Source organism: Nicotiana attenuata, unplaced genomic scaffold (assembly GCF_001879085.1).
Source record: "Nicotiana attenuata strain UT unplaced genomic scaffold, NIATTr2, whole genome shotgun sequence".
Lineage (NCBI taxonomy): Eukaryota > Viridiplantae > Streptophyta > Magnoliopsida > Solanales > Solanaceae > Nicotiana > Nicotiana attenuata.
Window position 1 is genome coordinate 1 of NW_017677369.1, and position 17,775 is coordinate 17,775.

At 41.2% G+C, this 17,775-nt stretch overlaps 1 protein-coding gene across 1 annotated transcript; it reads right to left on the reverse strand.

Moving 5' to 3' along the window:
* Positions 1–1,690: 1,690 nt before the first annotated feature.
* LOC109221385 (auxin response factor 2-like) lies at positions 1,691–3,235 on the reverse strand. The gene is made up of 4 exons (XM_019385869.1): positions 2,491–3,235; positions 2,230–2,364; positions 2,040–2,115; positions 1,691–1,945 (listed from the first exon to the last, which is right to left on the reverse strand). Exons 1-4 carry the CDS (start codon positions 2,565–2,567, stop codon positions 1,775–1,777), a joined length of 459 nt encoding a protein of 152 aa, XP_019241414.1. The 5' UTR covers positions 2,568–3,235; the 3' UTR covers positions 1,691–1,774.
* Between the last annotated feature and the right edge of the window lie 14,540 nt (positions 3,236–17,775).

The following is a 17,775-nucleotide window of genomic DNA, read 5'->3' on the forward strand; positions in this document are numbered from 1 at the left end:
TATATATATATATATATCTTTTTTCTCATTTTTTTGCTTTTTTTTTTCCAAAAATCTTTTTATCCTTTCCAATGGACTTTACATATTCTCATACTGTTATAACAGATGAGAATAGTATTTATTTGTCTTGAATTTCTATAGAAAGTGGCAATTATTTGTATTAAAGCTCAATTGAGAGTGGTTTTTGTCTTCCTCACTAATGGACTAGCACTAAAGACCAATCACTACACACGTTCAGATAATAGAAAAAAATTAGCTCCCGGCTGTTACGTTCAAGTGCAGCAGCCATGGCTATTACTAATACTCATTTCAAGGTAAACTTCGAATGAAGAACAATTTACTCATTTGCTTACAAGAGTTCATAATTATCATTCCAATATATCTTATAGCATATCTTTTCCTAATTCTCCAAGATTGCTATCTGAAGGCATGGGAATCATATCATGGCATCCAAATCTAAAAGGTACAACATAAGCTAAACTTAAATTCCTTGATGTTTTCTATGTTTGTACTACTATAGAGTTGTCTTCTTCTTTTTCATTTTTTCACTCCCTCTCCGTGCCATAGGTAGCGGATCATGTGATCTGTGATGCTCTTTTTTTTTGCATCATATACTTACACTGCTATTAAAAAATTTATTGCACTCCATTGGTTTACAACGAGAGTTGTTATTTTTAAGTAATGCTTTCTCTGTTCGAATAAGTTTAGTTGGTGGGATATCTTGTGTTATTGTCAGGTACTTAGATATCGTGTTAATTAACCCGGTTGATATACCACTTTTTTCTTACTTGGATTGATTATTAGATTGAAGTTAATTAAAAAATATTTTTGAAATGCGACAAGATAAAGGAAGTAATTGAGAAGATGTCACAGAAAATTTAAAATAATCAGTATAAGGTATTTCTCACTCTTTTTACTGGACATTTTTGTAGTTAGTATTGCTTTCCCTGGATTGTAATTGAAATTTAGAATTGGGAGGGATTTGATGATTTATGAATGTTGATTCTACGTCAATTGTTTTCACGAAAGTAGTTTACATAAACTACTAATCATCTTAATTTATTTTTTCTCTATATTAAATATGGAATGTGCCATTTGAAAAATTCAGTGGCTAATAGTGGGTATCGAGTACAGGTCGACGGGGATGGTGTATAATAAATGGCTTTCACAATTTAATTGTTGAATTGGGTTCAATGTTTGTAGTGAATGTGTGGAAACTACTCTATTTTCTTGAAGATATTATACAAACTTACTTTATCTATACTGACAAACTAATTCAATTGGTGATCACATTAGGAGCAACAAGTGGCCAGAGACTTAGAGTTCAGCGGTGTATGAATATGCACGAAGAATATAAAGCAAAGTGAGGGATAAGCATTAAGCTCCAATAATATCAACACTAATAAGCATGTAACAATGCACTTAATTGATTAGTAAAGATTAAATTTTCATAAAATTTGGCAATAATTATTTTACCATATTTTAAATTTTTGTTATAACCGCGCGACCTACGGCTTTGATTGTTATTACTTTTGCAGGAGCTATGACGTCATTCCTTGCGCCGACAAATTCTCTAGTTTAAAAAATCTTATTCATCTCCCAATTGATTCTACCTCTTCCCGACTCTCCACCACTTGTCCCTCATGAGCCTAGAAAATGTTATTGCCAATGCAATACATTTGCACTTCATGATCATGTCTATTGGCAGAATCTTCCAGTTAATATCAAAATACGACTTCATACAAATTAGAATATGTTTGAGGAAATGTCTTATTTACTTACAGTCCTTGACAACGAACAGATTTGCTGGATCAAGAGGCTGTGCTTTGCTGGGATAGGAAGAAAAAGACCTCCTTTTTCTTTTGGTTATTCCTATGGCTACAATGCTCCAAGGAGATACCCTTTCTGGACGAACTGGCATTAGTTTTGCATGATTCCATTTCACCTTAGAGCAAGTTCACAAAATGGATGGTATCATAGCCGGAGTACAAGTTTGAAAGAAAGAAGTGCTAGTGAATCACAGTGAAGGACCTGCTTACTTTGAGACACCTCCAATCTGAACCAGGCCATCTAATGGGGTCAACATCTTTAACATCAACAATGGTACCTGAAAATCTGGTTATGAAATTGTATTTCCACAAATCAGATTTGTTCAAGATGTCCTGTGAATGAAAAACAATAACTTTGGAGAGTATTGCAAGTGATGTTGCTGAACGTCAGACCACTTACATTGGGCATACTGTTCTGCCGCAGTCTAGTTCGCGGCTTTCAAATGGCATGTTGAAAGTCGTCCCAACCTCATAATCGATTACAGGGGCCTTCAAATATTGATTGTAAGCAATTATGAATGCAGCAGGACAAGTCCTGATCCATTGTGTAGACAGAGGAACCATCAAGTATTAAAGAAACAAAATTATTTGCTCAAAGATCATTTACCAGATAAAATTACCACATTCTCAAAAGCCATCCGAAAAGGAAACACAAGCTTACCAAGGGCGGTAGTAAATGGTGAACATTGTCCCAGAGGAAACAGCATGGTAGGCATTAGACAAAATGCCGTGTTGCATGTAGTGGCTTGATAAGATAGATGTTGATGAGCTGGTTTGTTGTTTTTTTACACGGCGAACAGCAACATATAATTCATAATTTTTTCCTCTATGAAAATAAGCTTAGCTGTTAGGCAAACAACTTGTAGTATATGTTTCTCACCAAGAACATTGGAGGGAGAACAGAGTAACCTGACAAATATAAGGGTATCCCCTGCAACAAGCTTCTTCGCACTTACAAACCTACTCCAATCGTTATGTATGGGTCAAAATTAGACCAAAGAAATTCGGCACGCGAAGACATAAAGCCAAGGTCAGACAGACCAAGGTCGGGCCGTCATCAATTAGGTCGTGGTCGGACAGGCCGAGGACGGACAGTCATGAAACTGCTAGTTTGCTTTGGAATACTCAAAAGGCATATTCTACCGAATATTCCCTCTAAATTGTACCCTTTTTTAGGATTTTCTATGGATATCCCCCTTATAAATAGGAGGGGAGGGCTTCCCAAAAAGGGGGCTCTCTCTCGATCTCCCTCTCCCTCTTTCTAGAAAATATGTAAACACATCTCTCAAAAGAGAGAAGAGGATCTGTGATTCAAAACCTTCATCACATCCAAAAAGGGTCCAATGGTTCTTGTATTTTGTCTATCATTCATCTTTATCAAATGAAAGAAGATCCGACTAACTCAAGATCGGGTGAATCTTTTCCTTTATCTACATTTTATTGCCATTTAATGTTATTCAATGCATCTTTCTTTATGTTATTAAATCTGGCTATAATCACGCCCAATATTTATACTCGGCTATGTTTTTCTACTCATATTATTCGTCTCGGATCTAGAGTTAATTATCTTTAACTAGGATTTACCCCTTCATCTATTTGATTGATTTGCTTAAAAAGTGTTAAACAACTTTTGAGTCAAACAATTTGGCGCCGTCTGTGGGGATTTCCTAGTTAAAATTGTAGTTTTCTCTAGATCTAAAATTCAATTCTAGCAAGTTTGTACAGTAGCGTCACTGTTCGGGATTGCTGCACAAAAAGAGAACTAAGAAATCTAAGCAAAAAACACTAGTGGATATTTTTCTGTATGGCTGACAAAGTTGCCCATCTGCGCCTGCGCACAAGTAGGCCTGAATCACTGTTGATCAAACATCCACGCTTATATTTGCAAAACACACAAAAAAAATCCAAATAGAAAATAATAGTAATATGGTAGGGGCCATGTTTAAATATCATGCTTTATGTAAAAAATTTGTGATAGGGGATGGAAGTAGTTCCATGTCTCTTCCACGCTATATGTTGTGCCGCCTTATGACTTTGTGGTCGGCAGCAGCTCACGCTGCTTATAAATACGGGGACAGTGCCGAAATGCTCTCAACAAAACCTAAGTGCGCATAAACACGCCCTGAAATTTCAATTCACTCTATCACACGCGGATCGATTGATGTCATCACGTCACCGAATGACCACTCTATCTATGGACTTTACGGTCAAGGTGAAATAGTTGAAGCCGATGTCCTTGCCTCTGTGATAGAAAAAAGGCGTTACACATACTTTTACCAAAAGAGGCAAATATCATTCAATATGAAACTTTTGCATTAAAAAAGAAATGCCAAATCTATACTACTGCTCCTATCATTATTCTTGCTGCTCTTAAGATAATGCCGAACAATCATCCAACTACTGAACAACTTTCCATCCTTGGCTACGTGCTTATTTCATACTAGCATATCTATGACATTTTATATTCATGCAAGATCGGATCAGATCGATTTAAGAAAGGGCCGCGTTTCAAAGAATGTGGCATAGACAGTCTCACTAATCCAAATTACCACGGTTGAGAAGACCGAAACTAGCTATCAAGTATGGAGCATGGCGAATCATCCTCTGATACGACTCACAATCCGTCGTCAACCAAGTCACAGGGACTTTCCAAATAAGAACAAAGGCTACAAAATATCAGGCAAGAATTGATGAGCTACTGCTCGAGTTTGACGAGTGTCAACTCGACCAGATACCCCGAGCACAATCTGGTAGCGGCCACTAAAAACATAGCTAGAGTAGTGAATGTGGCCACTCCTCTCCACTCGCCGACTGATCAAATCAAGGTAACGAACGATTTCATTTAGTTTAACTGACTATTTTTCTAAATGCAATAGAAGCAGTAGCATTCTCCCAGATACACGAACAGGAAATACATCATATTCTCCAATGCAAGCAAAATTAAGCAAATTGGGACTCCCCCAGGGAACCCTTTAAGGCTAAGGCCTTCGCCATCAAAGATCGACAGGTTTTACCTCGCTCGAACTAAGTTTAAGGCTAAGTGCCTTCGCCATTAAAGTTTAACAGTTCGACCTCGCTCGAACTGGACTAAGGCTAAGTGCCTTCGCCATCAATGTTTAACAGTTCGACCTCGCTCGAACTGGGACTCAGGCTAAGTGCCTTCGCCATCAAAGTTTGACAGTTCGACCTCGCTCGAACTGGGACTCAGGCTAAGTGCCTTCACCATCAAAGTTTGACAGTTCGACCTTGTTCGAACTGGGACTCAGGCTATGTGCCTTCGCCATCAAAGATTAACAGTTCGACCTCGCTCGGATTGGGAAGTGCCTTCGCCTTCAAAGTTTGACAGTTCGACCTCGTTCGAACCACGACGGGTTAACATTTCGACCAGCTCGAAATAACACCCCTACGGCCAAGGGCCATCGCCAAAAAAGAAGAGTTCGACCTCGCTCGAACCACGACGGGTTAACACTTCGACCAGCTCGAAATAACACCCCTATGGCCAAGGGCCATCGCCAAAAAAGAAGAGTTCGACCTCGCTCAAACCACGACGAGTTAACATTTCGATCAGCTCGAAATAATACCCCTACAGCCAAGGGCCGTCGCCAAAAAAGAAGAGTCCGACCTCGCTCGAACCACGACGGGCTAACATTTCGACCAGCTCGAAATAACACCCCTACGGCCAAGGGCCGTCGCCAAAAAAGAAGAGTTCGACCTCGCACGAACCACGACGGGTTAACATTTCGACCAGCTCGAAATAACACCCNTAATTCATTTTGATTGTTTTCGCTTACAAAGTAATTAGTATCTTTTGAGCCAAACAATTTGGCGCCGTCTGTGGGGATTTCCTAGCGAAATCACATAGTTTCTCCCTGGATCAAAGCCAAAGAAAGAGCATCGAGCACAGAATACTCGAACACATCAAAGGAAACTAAGATCCCCTGCCCAGTTACTCGAAAAGGCCTAAAGAAGAAGAAGAAACCCCCCCCCCCTTCTCCCCCAGGACAGAAGTGTGAAGCATTTCCCTCACCCCTAATACGGGACTCAGGCCAAGTGCCTTCGCCATCAAAATAGTGCAGTTCGACCTCGCTCGAACTGGGACTCAGGCCAAGTGCCTTCGCCATCAAAATAGTGCAGTTCGACCTCGCTCGAACTGGGACTCGGGCTAAGTGCCTTCGCCATCAAAGTAAGTCGACCTCGCTCGAACTGGGAACAAGGCTAAGTGCCTTCGCCATCAAAATAGTGCAGTTTGACCTCGCTCGAACTGGGACTCAGGCTAAGTGCCTTCGCCATCAAAGTAAGTTCGACCTCGCTCGGACTGGGAACAAGGCTAAGTGCGTTCGCCATCGAAATAGTGCAGTTCGACCTCGCTCGAACTGGGACTCAGGCCAAGTGCCTTCGTCATCAATAAAAGAGGGGGTCGACCCTTATGGCCAAGGGCCATCGCCAAAGAGAGGAGGTCGACCCCAAAGGCCAAGGGCCTTCGCCTAAAAGAAAAATTCGGCCTCGACCGAAATAACATTCGGCCTCGACTAAATCAACCTTCGGCCTCGTCCGAATCAACATTCGGCCCCGTCCGAATCAACATTCGGCCTCGTCCGAAATCACATTCGGCCTCGTCCGAATCAACCTTCGGCCTCGTCCGAAACAACATTCGGCCTCGTCTGAAACAATGTTCGACCTAGTCCGAATCAACTTTCGGCCTCGTCCGAATCGACTGTCCGGTCAAGGCCTTTCGCCAAAGAAGAAGAGTTCGACCCCGATCGAACAACGACGGGTCAATATTCTGACAAAATCGAAATAATACCCTCTAAGGCCATGGGCCTTCGCCGAAGAGAATTCGAAATGTCCCTAAGGCCAAGTGCCGTCAGAAAATATAAAGGGAAGGAAATACCGGGACTCGCCATGCGGGAATCTACCTCGCACCAAAGTCGCGAAAAGCGAAAACATGAAAAAGTACAAGGCAAATAACAACGAAAAGTTCTTCTTTATACAAAGCCACTGCGCAAATAGTCGCAGATTACATACGACCCGGATCAATGGTCAAAAAAGACAACTATCTTTTCACTCGGCGTCACCGTCGCCACTCTCTTCACCACCATATCCAAGATATTCTCCCTCGGCATCTGCATCCTCAGCTGCAACCCATAGTAGTCGACCTCCCCATCCGAATTTCTCGAACTACGATTAATGAGGTCCGTTCACCGAGCTCGACCGAGAGACGACCTCGATAAACGGAGGGACTAACTGTATGGGTCAAAATTAGACCAGAGAAATTCGGCACGCGAAGACATAAAGCCAAGGTCGGACAGACCAAGGTCGGGCCGTCATCAATAAGGTCGTGGTCGGACAGGCCAAGGACGGACAGTCATGAAACTGCTAGTTTGCTTTGGAATACTCAAAAGGCATTTTCTACCGAATATTCCCTCTAAATTGTACCCTTTTTTAGGATTTTCTATGGATATCCCCCTTATAAATAGGAGGGGAGGGCTTCCCAAAAAGGGGGCTCTCTCTCGATCTCCCTCTCCCTCTTTCTAGAAAATATGTAAACACATCTCTCAAAAGAGAGAAGAGAATCTGTGATCCAAAACCTTCATCAGATCCAAAAAGGGTCCAATGGTTCTTGTATTTTGTCTATCATTCATCTTTATCAAATGAAAGAAGATCCGACTAACTCAAGGTCGGGTGAATCTTTTCCTTTATCTACATTTTATTGCCATTTAATGTTATTCAATGCATCTTTCTTTATGTTATTAAATCTAGCTATAATCACGCCCAATATTTATATTCGGCTATGTTTTTCTACTCATATTATTTGTCTTGGATCTAGAGTTAATTATCTTTAACTAGGATTTACCCCTTCATCTATTTGATTGATTTGCTTAAAAAGTGTTAAACAATTTTTGAGTCAAACACGTTACTTATGAGGTGACGCCTTGGCTGACCTACATTTAATAAAATGTAAAGAACATAGACTAATGTGAATGATAAGAAAGCCAAATAAAACCAAATACTAGAAGTTCTGTCTGAAGATATATAGCAAACTAGAAGAATGTGCAAGCCAAGTTGATGAATAATGCATGATGATTGATGATAACATAGTAGGATTTTTGAAAATACCTCGATAAACATGGCGGAACTTCCATTCTAAACCATTCAGATCCTTTGCAACTAAATCCTGTGCTGGGAAATCCTGATCACTATTCTGCCACGAGATGTAACCAACCAGTAAGTTATTGAGCTGCAAAAGGTGATATCTCTCTTCTCACCAATTTCAACTTTTGATGAACGAAAGAGAGGAATGAGATCAACAACTTTCATATTATGAGCTAGGTGTGGTACTAATCCAATTTTTAGTAAGCCGCCCAATCTGCCAAACTGTTGGATTATGACCTGTTTGTTAACATGAAATGACCTATAAGACTCGACCCAAAATAGTGCAACCCAACGGATCAAAATGCATTCCAAATCCAAACATACAAAATCAAATTTGGAGATTGACAATTATACAAAATTTGAAAAAACTTAAGCTAACAATTTAAGAAGAATATATTAGCTTTTAATTTCTTTTCTTTTCTCAAAAAACAAAATAACATTGGGGAAGGTTTGCTCATGTTGGGACTTTGGGTTGAATTATGACCATTATTTGACTTAACCCAACTCGTGTTGACCCAAATAAATTACGGGTTGGATCATGAACCATATTTGATTTGACCCTGACCCAACCCTATTTACCACCTATAGCATGAGCATAGTTCAGACAAGAAATGTAAAGGATAAACGACCACAGCTACAAGATATCTAACCAGTGGCGGAAAGCATTCATCCGCCAGTTGCTTTGGAACGGAGAGTCCACCATGCGTGTTTACATACCATGCGTGTTTACATCAGGTGCGAGCTCGCAGAAGCGAGCCTTTTGCCGCAGAATTGGCCTAATGCCTAATGTGGGCTGCCCCAGTGACCGTAGAAGCAGGGCAAGTACCGCACCTGCGGAGGCGCAGGTGCGAAGAAGGCCATCGCAGGAACGGACTGAGGTCGCAAGTGCGACGCACGCACCACAGCAATGGTCTCGCAGAAGCGAGGGATCCAACTGAGGCGAAGGACCGCATCGGCGAGGCCCTTTCCGCAGATCCGGCTATTGACCTGCAGAAGCGAAAAATCGTTGGGGCAGAATGGTTTATTTAATACGGGACTTAGGCCATTTGGCTCATTTTCATTCATCTCTTGGGCGATTTTGGAGCTCTTGGAAGGGGGGTTTCCCCTAGCACTTTGAGGTAAGTAATTTCCCCATAATATGAGTTAAATACATAGATTATGAGTAGATTTTACATGTAAATTTGTGAAAATCATGGTTTTAGATGAAAAATCTAGGTTTTGCTAAAAATGGGATTTAACCGTGATAACGGTTATGAAATTTAGTGAAAATCATATATTTGAGTTCATGAGGTTATGGGTAACAACTTTCTTCGAAAATTTTCGGAACCCGGACACGTAGGCCCGGGGGTGATTTTAGGAATTCTTCAATTGGGGTTGGGTAATCACTTTAATAGTTAGGGTATGAACTTCTGAATATGTATTGATTATTTTATATAATATTTGACTAGTTTCGAATCGTTTGGCACCGAGTTGAGGGTTTAAAGTACATTTGTGGACCGGAAAGTAAGCTTTGTGTCACGCCCCGAACCTGGAGAGGCGTGGCTGGCGCCCGGTGCCGTAGTGGCCTGAGCGAACCACTCTGTAACTCATTCATTCCTTTTTATAACTATCATGGGCCAACAAGGCCACAACTCGTAATGTACAATTGTAAGTGGGCAAATGTTATATCAATGAACCACCGTTCATAAAACATGAATTTATATGGGCCGTCAAGGCCTCTGACATACTGTACATAATAAACATGTGTCTACAAACCCTCTAAGATTATTTGACATAAAATGGGACACGGTACCGGCCTACCCATAAGTCTGTAGCAAAACTCTGAGACGATGACTTATAGACACGGCTGCACTCCGAATGAGGTGGAGTCTTACCGATCTTTCGTGGAATGCCAACCTCGTCTACTATGAGGACTCGTCAAACTGATTGTCTATACCTGCAGGCATGAATGCAGCGTCCCCAACAAAAGGACGTCAGTACGAATAATGTACCGAGTATGTAAGGTGGAACTGAAACATAACAGTAAGTCAACATTTAATTAAGGTCGTGGAAGAAACATGGAGTAAAGGACTCAACCTGAAAGTCTGGATAGCTCTGTAAATCATGAAATATTTATAATATCATGCGTATGCATATAAATGTCATGTGATGCATAGGTCTGTACGTACATAACATCATCAAGCCTCTGAGGGCATCCCATCATATCATCTCGGCCACTGTGGGCAAATCATCAACGTATACCAGCTGATCAGGTGGTGGTGCGTATATAACCCCATAACCTTTTCCATATCCCATATACATATATATACATATAAATACGCGTATATAACGTCATCTGGTCATGGGTCAATGTGCATGTATAAATGCGTGATATGCATATGAAATACGTTAATAAAATTTTCTCGGATTGCCATAAAAATCAATATGCCTTTCGGATAAACTTTATCAAATACGTATTTTTCTGAGACCCATGAACAGAAGATATAATAATAATTCACATGGGGAATCAAGAATATAGACACCCCTAGGATTTCTATGAATAAAGTCATTTATGAAAGTTGTACTAGATCATGCCAAAAAAAAAAAGCAATAACCTTAACATACCTGGACCAATTCTCTTGACAATCTCTCTTAGCTTCCTCCAAGAAATGAAAATTTACATACATATGAATCAAATTATTCTGAGAAAACTTATCAAAATAACTCATTGTCTTGTACAAACTTTAGCATCTATTGTATTAAGGACATCAGACACTTTCTCATAAGTCCAATTGTTGTATTGATAGCCAAGATGATTGATATCTTTACCTCTACAAAACAACAAAAACGATACGTCATTTTTTTTACCCTTACCCACCTAACCGTGTAAAGAGTATCCAGACCAAACTTGGTTATATTCTAAAAGGCTAAGCTCATCTTGTTTTATGAAGCCACTTGTAAAATAATGGATGACAATAAACTGCAGAATAGGCAAGAGTTACCACTTTTCATAATTTGCCACCTTTCATAAAACTTTAAGTCATCTAACTTTTTAAGGGGGCTGCCACGTTTTTAACTATTAAGCTTATCCAAAACTTGATTAAGCTTATCCACAAATTTCTTAAATAATTAGTTAATTCCCTCATTAAATAATTAGCTAACTATTCACATAATTAAGAATTATTTCAAATTACTTAAAATACTACTCACTTTTAATATACTTTATACACCTTACTATTATGGTCATGTGGTACGATATAAAAATAAATGCATACACTTTTATTTTATTAAAATATCCATGTAAAAATACATATATTTTCTCAACTTCTATTTTTCCTAATCTCATATAAAGAGTACAAATTTTCGTACGCGTAATTTTTTTTTTTAAAATAGTAAAAAGGTAACCTTCTTTTCATGTGAGAAAATAATTTCTATTTTTACAATAAAGAAAATCTCGTAAACTTTCTTATATTATGTGTATAATTTAAAACATATTCGAAAGTAGTAATATTAATAACTATATAAAATCATATTTTTCAAACCATTTTTTTACCACAATGTTCCACTCAAAATACCATATATATATCCAGGTTGTTAAACTTATGGGGTGTAACATCCTTCCGCCCTTTAGAACATTCGTCCTCGAATATTAACTCTTTGAGATTTTCAAAACTTTCGCTAGGGTCTCCTCTGTGAAGTAAACTAAAACCCGAAACTATATCTGAAGTCGCGACTATTCACAACCTCCGTATATAATGGCATAGGAGCCAATCAATTCTATCTGGGTTGTGCATTTGCTTTTGAGTATTGAGCACTCAGAAAAGAAATCAAAAGAGGAAAATGAAATCAAAGTACATGAATTCGTACTGTAAAGTATTCCAAAACAGAAAAATGATTTCTTTTCGTGGGAAAAAAAGTTTGTGAAAATTTTATAAGAGGTGTTAAGTTAACCTTCTGAATGTTCCTTTCACTTATCAAAATAAAGTAAAAGCCACAGGACTAACATTTAACAAGATAGAAGTTAAGAGGAAATCCAAACGGGTGAAACTGCTAACATATCTATGGAGACAACCAGTCAACACATTCTGAAGTTAAAAAGTTAAATGCGAATCCGTCCTTCTCAATCAGCTATCATAATCTAAAATCTCCCGAGTCTTGTAGAGAATCATGAAAATGTGGTTCATTTTTGTTATTCTCCTTGACCTCAATTGGAAAAGAAGAAAAGAAAAAATTACATACTGACTTCTTACGACTCAGCTCTAAAGTATGATCTGAAAACAAAAGAAGGGTAACATTTCTTAAATGCCCTATAGCCTCTCAATTATAAATGTGGCGCGCAACACACCCATAAGTGAGACTCTACTAGGCACGGCTTTGTAGACTCTCTATGACACGAACTGCTCTGATACCACTTTGTCACGCCCCGAACTCAGGTTCGGGGCGGGTGCCAGCCACGCCTCCCCAGGTTCGGGGCGTGACACTTTGAGACGAGGTAAGTCTCTTTTCTAACCTTATAAGAGGGAATTAATCCCATAGGTGAATTGAATTAATATGTGCTTCTATTTGTGGGGGCTACGTACGCACGAGGTGACGAGAGTTCGTGCGTAGCCACTAATTATGCTCATGTCCGGGTAGTCGAGGGCCCAAATCATGTTATACTTGCAATTTTTGCACCCTACTTGTTAATTTAAGTGTTTAAATCATATTAGAACTTGCTAAAGGAATTGTAAAAGGGTTGAATTTCATTTACTTGAGTTTTGGACAGGTTACTTGACCATTAATAAGAACTGGTACTTCTTTGAATATTAGCCTCTTAATAATCTTTGAATCGGTTGTTTATAAAGTATTTTCTCTTCTTGTAGAGCGGACCGAAAGCCTCGGCAGTAGAATAGATGCATCTATGGTTCGTGTCGTTCGACCCTCGGCAGTGCACAGTATATATGTTAATATTTTGGATCGGGTCGTACGACCTCGGCATAATTCGTGTGTAATAATACTAGGAGCCCAATTATACTTGATATTGCTTCATTGGCTCGAGATGTTGATTTGTTAAATGATGGAAATTGATTTGGGATTTACTATTAGTGAAAGAATTGTTTATTTATTCCTTGTTATTGAGTTTTTAGCTTCATTTATTTAGCCCATGCTTAATTATAATTTCGGTATTTTATTGTTAGCCCATAGTAAGTGTCGAAGTCGACCCTTCGTCACTACTTCTTCGAGGTTAAACTAGATACTTATTGGGCACATGTTGTTTATGTACTCATGCTGTACTTCTGAACTACCCGTGCAGGATCTGAGGCAGGTGCATCTGGTTATCATCCCGGCACGCACTCCTGATTTTTCGAGACTTCCGACCCTTCCGAGCCCGTCCCGCATCACCTGTAGTATTTCTGTTCCATTTACTTTCTGTCTACTTCATTTCAGACAGTAGTTTAGTATTCTTTTGTATATTCTACTAGTAGTTCATACACTTGTGACACCAGGTCTTGGAAATTATACTAGTAGACACATGATGATTTTTTGGATATTTACTTATCTCATTTGCTCTTAAAATTATTTATCTCTCATTTTATTAAATTTTTACTCCCCATTTATGCACAAATTTAAAATCGGTTATTTCTAAAATGTTAAAAGAAACAATCATGTGGTTAGTTTACTGTTGGCTTTCCTAGAGGTAACGTTGGGCGCCATCACTGCCTATAGGAGAATTTGGATCGTGACAACATGGTATCATAGCACTAGGTTCACGTAGGTCTCACAAGTTATGAGCAGGCCTAATAGAGTCTTGCAGATCGGTGCGGAGACGTTTGTACTTATCTTTTAGAGGCTATAGGGTGCTAAGAAACAACCTTTTCTTCATCTCTTATCTTGTAGTTGATGTTATACTAAGTATCTTTCTCTTATTCTCTCCCAGATGGTCAGGACACGCACATCGGATGTTCCAGACCCCGAAGGAGCTGCTCCCCCCGTTGCTAGAGGCCGAGGTAGAGGCCGGGGGAGGGCCCAGCCCGAGGTAGAGGACGAGGACATCCCAGAGTTGCTCCAGCTATGCCACCAGCGGATCCAGTAGAGGATCCCATTGTTGAGGAGCAGGGCGAGGTGCCCACAGCAGAGCCAGCCCCGGTAGATTTCGTGTCAGCACCGGGCTTCGAGGAGGTCATGGGCTGTATGTTATGGTTTATGGACACTATGACCCGGGCTGGTTTATTTCCAGCAAACCCAACCACATCTCAGGCTGGAGGGGGAACACAGAACCCACTGCTCAGGCTCCTGGGCATGGAGCTGTTGTATATCATACCCCGGGCACACTACCCATGGGCGGAGCCCAGCTAGTGGTAGCAGCTGTACTTGAGCCCTGACTAGTTGCGGCCAGCGAGCCACAGAAGCTATTGGATGGACTAGGCTACACCCTCTTGTCTTCGGAGCCGAGCGACATGAGGATCCCCAGGACTTCATCGATCGGTGTAGGGATAGACTACACAACATAAATATATTAGAGTCCCGCAGGGTGGATTTCACTACTTTCCAGATGGAGGGCAGGGCCTGTAGGTGGTGGAAGTCCTATCTTCTCGGCAGACTAGCAGGTTCTCCTCCCATTACTTGGGATCAGTTTACACGCCATTTTTTGGATAGGTATATTCCATTCTCTCAGAGGGAAGAGTTGCGGTTTCAGTTCGAGCAACTCCAGCAGGGTTAGATGTTAGTGACCGACTATGAGGCAAGATTTTCTAAGTTTCTCGCCATGCACTTATGATACTTCCTACTGATGCAAAGAGAATGCGGAGGTTTGCTACAGGGTTGCACTCTGGTATCCAGGCCACCATGGCCCGAGAGGTTGAGATGGGGACTTCTTACGAGCTAGTTGTGAAGATACCTTGGAGGATCGAGGGTGCCCGTCAGCGGAGCCGAGAGCAGATGCTGCGGGACAAGTGGTTCTATTATTCCGGAGGGTTCAATATTGCCCCGTCTAGGGCAGAGGTCAGATTGGGAGAGGTCAGTCGAGCAGGCCCAGATATCCAGCCCGCCGCCTTCTCGGGGTGCTCCAGTGCGACCTTATTTCAGCACCATGCCAGAGAGTTCCTACTGCCCACCAGCTATTCAGGGTTGCTCCAGTATTCAGGCCATCAAGGTCAGACTTCAGGTCAGCAGTTCACCGTAACAAGAGGTTACTTTGAGTGCGGGGATCTCAGCCATGTGCGGGGTTCTGCCCCAGGCTTTGGGGCAAGGCAGTGCAGTAGGGTTCTCAGCCCATAATTACAGCACCAGTAGCCGCACCAGCAGTTTGGCCGCCAGAGGCGGAGGGAAGGTAGGTAGGTGTCGTCCTAGAGGTGGAGGCCAGGTAGGTGGAGGCCAGTCAGGTGGCGCACCAGCTAGATTCTATGCTTTCCCGGCCAGACCAGATGCAGTGGCCTTAGATGCCGTGATAACAGGTATTATTTCTGTCTGCGGTAGGGGTGCTTCGGTATTATTTGATCCAAGGTCTACCTATTCATATGTGTCATCTCTTTTTTGCTCATTTCCTGGATGTTCCCCGTGAGTCCTTGGGTACTCATGTTTATATGTCCACTCCGGTGGGCGATTCTGTTGTTGTGGATTGGGTCTATCGGTCCTGCATTGTTACATTCTGTGATTATGAGACTAGAGTGGATCTTCTGCTGCTTGATATGACCGACTTTGAGGTCATCCTGGGCATGGACTAGTTATCTCCATATCATGCCATCCTTGATTGCCATGCCAAAATTGTTACCTTGGCGATGCCAGAGTTGCCTAGATTGGAGTGGAAGGATTCATTCGTCAGCACCCCTAGTCGGATCATCTCTTTTATGAAGGCTCGACTCATGGTCGAGAAAGGTTATTGGATTATCTAGCCTATGTTCGGGATACTACCGCAGAGACTCCGGCGATTGATTCAGTACCCGTAGTCTGGGAGTTCTCCGATGTGTTTCCTTTTGATCTTCCAGGTACACCAGATCGTGATATCGATTTCTGCATTGATTTGGCTCCAGGTACCCATCCTATATCTATCCCACCATACCGTATGGCTCCGAAAAAATTGAAGGAGTTGAAAGAACAGCTTGAGGAGTTGCTAGCAAAGGGGTTCGTCTGGCCGAGTGTATCGCCTTGGGGTGCACTAGTGTTATTTGTGAAAAAGAAACATGGGACTATGCGGATGTGCATTGATTACCGCCAGTTGAACCAAGCTACCATTAAGAACAAGTACCCGCTGCCGCGTATTGATAATTTTTGACCAGTTGCAGGGTGCCAGAGTGTTCTCTAAGATCGACTTGAGATCGGGGTACAATCAGTTGAAGTGTCATGACCCAAATCTACCATGTCGTGATGGCGCCTAACGTGGAACTAGGCAAGCCGACTCATTTATCAAACCAACCCGATATTTCAAAACAAATATTTCTTTAAGCTATTTAATTAATAAAACTTCAAAAGATAAACTGAATAACAACGTGCGGAATGAAAAGCCTGACATCAGGGTGTCGCAAGTCATGGGCATCTACCAAGAACTGTGTGACACAAAATAAGACTAATACTGTCTGGAAACAACTAATAATAGATAAGAGGGAGAAGAGCAAGGCTGCGATCGCCATGCAGCTACCTTGCTAACTCCACAAATACGTGACGGATGAAAATCAATGCTCGCTAGTACGTCCAGCAACCCCTGGATCTGCACACAAGGTGCGGGGAGTATGTGAGTACGCCAACTCAGTAAGTAATAAAGGTAAATAAAGACTGAGCAGTAGGAAACACATTGAATCCACGTCATGAAATCTCAAAAAGTACAACATGCTTTCAAATCAATATATGAGTCAAATCATCTCGTATTAAATCCAGCTTTCAGTAAAAAAATTATTGAAGATATTTTTCAACAGTTTCAACAAGACTCAATGCAAATGAGAGTAAAAGTGATGAACATCATAAACAGCCCCTCGGGCACAACATCACTCAGAACCAGCCCCTCGGGCATATCTCATAACACTCACTCAGGGTACCCGCGCTCACTGGGGTGTGCAGACTCCGGAGGGGCTCCTACAGCCCAAGCACTATAATCTGCATGGACAACTCACATGCTGCACGGACAACTCACATGATATAGTATCAATATCAGAATCCGCACGGACAACTCACGTGTTGCACGAATAACTCACATGCTATACTCTCAATATCCTCACAAAAAAAACCTCGACCGCACTCAGTCATAAAAACTCTCAAGCCACTCGGGCTATCAGTAAAATAGGGTGTTAACCCAATATATCATTTTATGCATCAAACGGAGTAGTAAAGACGAAATTATGATATCAGTAAACACAACATGACTAAGTATAGATCTCAAACCAAAACAGTGAGACGATAATAAGAAAAGGCCCCTAAGGGTCCAAACAGCTTTGGCACGAGGCCCAAATATGGCATTCAACCCAATTTATAGCAATTCTTTCTAAAACACACAAGTATCATATAGTTTTCAGTCAAATACGCAACTTTATAGTTGCTACGGGACGGACCAAGTCATAATCCCCAACGGTGCACGCCCACACACCCGTCACCTAGCATGTGCGTCACCTCAAAGTAGTGAAACGATGTGAAATCCGGGGTTTCATACCCTCAGGACAAGATTTACATCATTACTTAGCTCAAACCGGTCAAATCCTTACTCCGCGATGCCTTTGTCTCTGGAATTGGCCTCCAAATGTCCTGAATCTAACCAAGAACAATACAAGGCAATCAATACAGGCCAAGGAACCGATCCCATATGAAAAATTATCAAATCATACCAAAATCCCGAAATTCACCCGAACCC

What these genes read in the sequence shown, in the direction of transcription:
- LOC109221385 (XM_019385869.1), bottom strand. Translation starts at nt 2,567, where the DNA reads ATGCAACACGGCATTTTGTCTAATGCCTACCATGCTGTTTCCTCTGGG. An exon ending in ACCATTTACTACCGCCCTTG is followed by an intron (nt 2,365 to 2,490) that starts GTAAGCTTGTGT and finishes ACAATGGATCAG; the next exon opens with GACTTGTCCTGCTGCATTCA. An exon ending in CAGATTGGAGGTGTCTCAAA is followed by an intron (nt 1,946 to 2,039) that starts GTAAGCAGGTCC and finishes ACTTGCTCTAAG; the next exon opens with GTGAAATGGAATCATGCAAA.